The sequence below is a fragment of the Nicotiana attenuata genome, chromosome 2 (assembly GCF_001879085.1).
Source record: "Nicotiana attenuata strain UT chromosome 2, NIATTr2, whole genome shotgun sequence".
Lineage (NCBI taxonomy): Eukaryota > Viridiplantae > Streptophyta > Magnoliopsida > Solanales > Solanaceae > Nicotiana > Nicotiana attenuata.
The window spans coordinates 21,701,976-21,705,561 of NC_031990.1; the positions used below are offsets into that span (position 1 = coordinate 21,701,976).

General features: G+C 37.6%; 1 protein-coding gene across 1 annotated transcript in view; it reads left to right on the forward strand.

Annotated features, from left to right (window-relative positions):
• Positions 278 to 3,586, forward strand: part of LOC109205208 — a 6,275-nt gene continuing 2,966 nt past the window's right edge. Inside the window, exons 1-2 of the mRNA XM_019367897.1 lie at positions 278 to 1,018; positions 1,322 to 1,500. Of these exons, the coding sequence (XP_019223442.1) occupies positions 376 to 1,018; positions 1,322 to 1,500 (822 nt within the window). The 5' untranslated portion in view covers positions 278 to 375. The remainder of the gene's footprint in view (positions 1,019 to 1,321; positions 1,501 to 3,586) is intronic.

The window sequence follows — 3,586 nt, forward strand, 5'->3', positions numbered from 1 at the left end:
CCAAACAGTAAACTTGTAATTACACTGCAATTACACTATGATAAACAAACATATCGCCGTAATTACACAAGTGTGTAATTACTACCCTAATAATTACACCAATTTCAATTACAAAGTGGCTTTCCAAACAGACTCTAAAACAGTTCTTTAAGCCCGGGATTGTGCTCCAATTACAAACATGAAGGATTATTTGTATTCATATTTATATTATAAGTACCAAAATATTCCTAGGACTAATTTGGTTTTTCCTCGAAATCTTGCAATAATAAATTGACAAATCAATCCGCTCAATAGAACCTCTTTCCATTTTCCCTAAACCCTTCACCGAACTCTCTAGAAACCCTTGTCCTCCTCCACCACTTCCTGGCACCACCAATGGCGGCGTCCGACGTCTCCGAAGGACCAGTACTGAGCGTGATCAACAAGCGTCTCCGTGCCCTTCGCAAGAAATACAACCGCATTGTTCAAATGGAAGAATCCGTTTCTAAAGGAAAAACCTTAAACAAGGAACAAGAAGAAACGCTTCGCTCAAAACCTGCCGTCATTGCCGGCATCGACGAGCTCGAGAAGCTTCGCGAGCCTCTTGCATCCGCTGTTGCTGAAGAAATCAACCTCGCCACGTCAGTTTCTGCCACGCCAGATAATAATTCGAAGAATGAGGGAGAGGGGGAAGGGATAATGTGTGTTGAGGATTTACTTTATCTGTTGTATTTTGGCTGTATGTTTGATGTGAAGTCGTTACAGAGCGATTTTTCTACAGCTACAATGCTGACGAGGACACATGAGAGAGCTTGTTGCCTAAACTATGATTGTATGCCGGAGGACGAATCCAGTGATGTGGTAAATCTATTGGGGGAGAAGGATTTGGATTTAATTTCAATGCTCAGTGGGCTATTAATTTCTCGACCTGTTAACTCTCCTTTGTCGCACAAGCGTGCCCTTCAACAATGCATTGAGCACGCAAAGCTGTGGCTTACCAAGTCTGATCAGCCCATTGTACCTGATTCCGATGCTACTTGTGAGTATATAGAAATTCCCAAACTAGCTAGAGTCGGCTATATGAATTTCTATAATATTTGGGCCCTTTTTATATACTACTAAATGGTTTATCTTTTTTTGACAAAATTTGAGATCCTCTAAAACTAGATATATCCAATTTGTTTGATGAATTTTACTAGATACATATTTGCAAAGTCATTTGGACTAGCCAGAGGAATCATACTTATGTTTTAGGACAATTTAAAGCTAGCTATATCAATCTTTTGGTGGTTTTGAGATAGTGTAGATGTTTGTAGTTTTAGCTGGTTGTTTTTGCTTACAGATGCTGGTTTGAAATCGAAGCTAAATAGGATAATGTCTTCACTATATTTTACTACGGACCCTGTTAAAGTGGAGGCAGCTGCTGCGAACTATGGGCCATACTCGGTGCCCGTAGAAGAGTCTGTGCCTGTCAATGAACCCGTGCAATTGCACACGATTGCTATGCAGAGTCAGCAGAAGGTAAATTCTTAGTGAAGTAAAACATCTAATGACCTTGGGCAATGTTTTAAGTGTTGAAAAACATCTAATAAGGTTGACATATTTTTATCTTCTTTTTTTTTTAAAATTATTCTTTTCGCTGTTGTTATGTGTGAATACTTAGCTAGTTTCCTGTGATTAGCCCTTGTTTTCCGTTGTTGTGTAGTAACTTTAATTAAAATAATTGTTGAAGTTATGTTGTTTAAACCCTTGCAATGCCAGCAATTAACTCCTACGTAATGTTAATAAATTGTACTTCATATTCCAAGCTCCCCTCCTTTCTTGGGTGGTGTCTTGATGTTTATAGGTGCCAATATTGATTTTGCTTCATGAGATTTCATAAGTCGTACTTATGAGGGTGTCATTTGATTTTTCTTTCCCTATTCCAGAAGAGGGGCTTGGTTTGAAATTTTCTGCATTTATGCTAAAGCTAGTTTAGCAATATAATGAGAATTTGGCGCAATAGGGTTGCTTAAATGAAGAATTGTGAGTGGTAGAATTATTGATGACTCACTTATTGAATTAGTAATCTTAATCTTCTATGCACTTTATGCAGAAAATGCCATCCCAAGAACTTGTTGATTTGGGATGGTATAGTTGAACATGAGTTGCTTAGGAAAGTTATTTTGACATTAGTTTATTTTGCTAAAAATTGTTGCGTCCCTTGCTTAAGGTTTTGGCAAAAGTTGCTTGCTAATATTATTTTTTTAATGAAAAGGTTAAAGTTTGCTTGCTAGTTTTTTTCCCGAAGGGAATTTCATTAAATGGCACCAAAAAGATGCATAGCAAAAAATTACAGCTAAAAGGAAGTGACTGCGCACATACAAAAACTTACTGCACAACTAAGGAGAAGACAAATCCTGATTGAACCAACTAAATAAGTTAATTTAAGAGAATGGTTAGGGGTTGAGATCCCATCAAAACATCTATGATTCCCTTCGTTCCAAATGCACCAAAAGATAGCAGTAGACACTGTTGACCAATTTTTTTTTGATGGACTTCGCAACTCTCCATGAATAACAGCTCTTATAAACCCCCTTGATACTGTTTGGCATGACCTAGGCAAGTCTAAAAATTGATAAAAATGTACTCCAAATGTCAGCTGCTACTGTACAATGCACATATAACGTAATTGTTTCAAAAGTTGGAACAGTTGTCAAGAAGGTACATTTGCTGTCAAATCCAAATAACTGCTAAAAATCGTCAAATTAGAAGAAAAGGGATGACTTGAAAATTGCCTCTTGTGATTTTGGATGTAATAATACTTTTTTCAATATTAGAGTGATCAATTGTCACCTTGTGATCCATAGGTCACGGGCTTGAGCCGTGGAAGCAGCCAAAAATGCTTGCATTAGGGTAGGTTGTCTACATCACAACCCTTGGTATGCAGCCTTTCCCTGGACCCTGCGTGAATGCGGGATGCTTTATGCATTGGACTGCCTTTTTATAGTGATCTGTTGTCCACTGTACATGCATACTACTAGTCACACCACGTTCTTGTTTGTTATTACACAAGTCATAGAAGATTTAATTGGATTCTCCATGTATTTCTGCTTCTCTAGACGTCCTTGACATAAAAAAATGCAAATATGTACTTACATGGAATTCTTTTTGGGTAATCATATTTGCACAAATAGTTATTGGATTTTATTTGAATAACATCCAAATGTATGAGTTTTGATACACATGATGCTTCTTTTTTCTGTGTCAAAGTAATGTACCGCACCTCTGTCAAGTTCAACAGCTTCAGCTTCATGCCAATTTCTCACTCCAAAGGGAGATTGGGTAAGCTGGACGGGTTTGGTGATGATGGAATATTTAGCCCAATACATTTTGGCCATAGTAGACTTTGGGCAAGTTGGTTTATACATTGTTTATCAGTTCAAGTCAATTTAATTAGTCCAAATTTGAGCCAACTTGCTCATTTGACACTCCTACTCATGTTTTACTTGAACTATCTATCATAGCTTCCTAAAGATTTAAGCTACTGAATTGTTTGCTATGCCGTTGTGCTTCTTTTATTTGCTTTTATTTTATTTTGTGTCTTGAGGGAGGGGGGGGTGGGGGT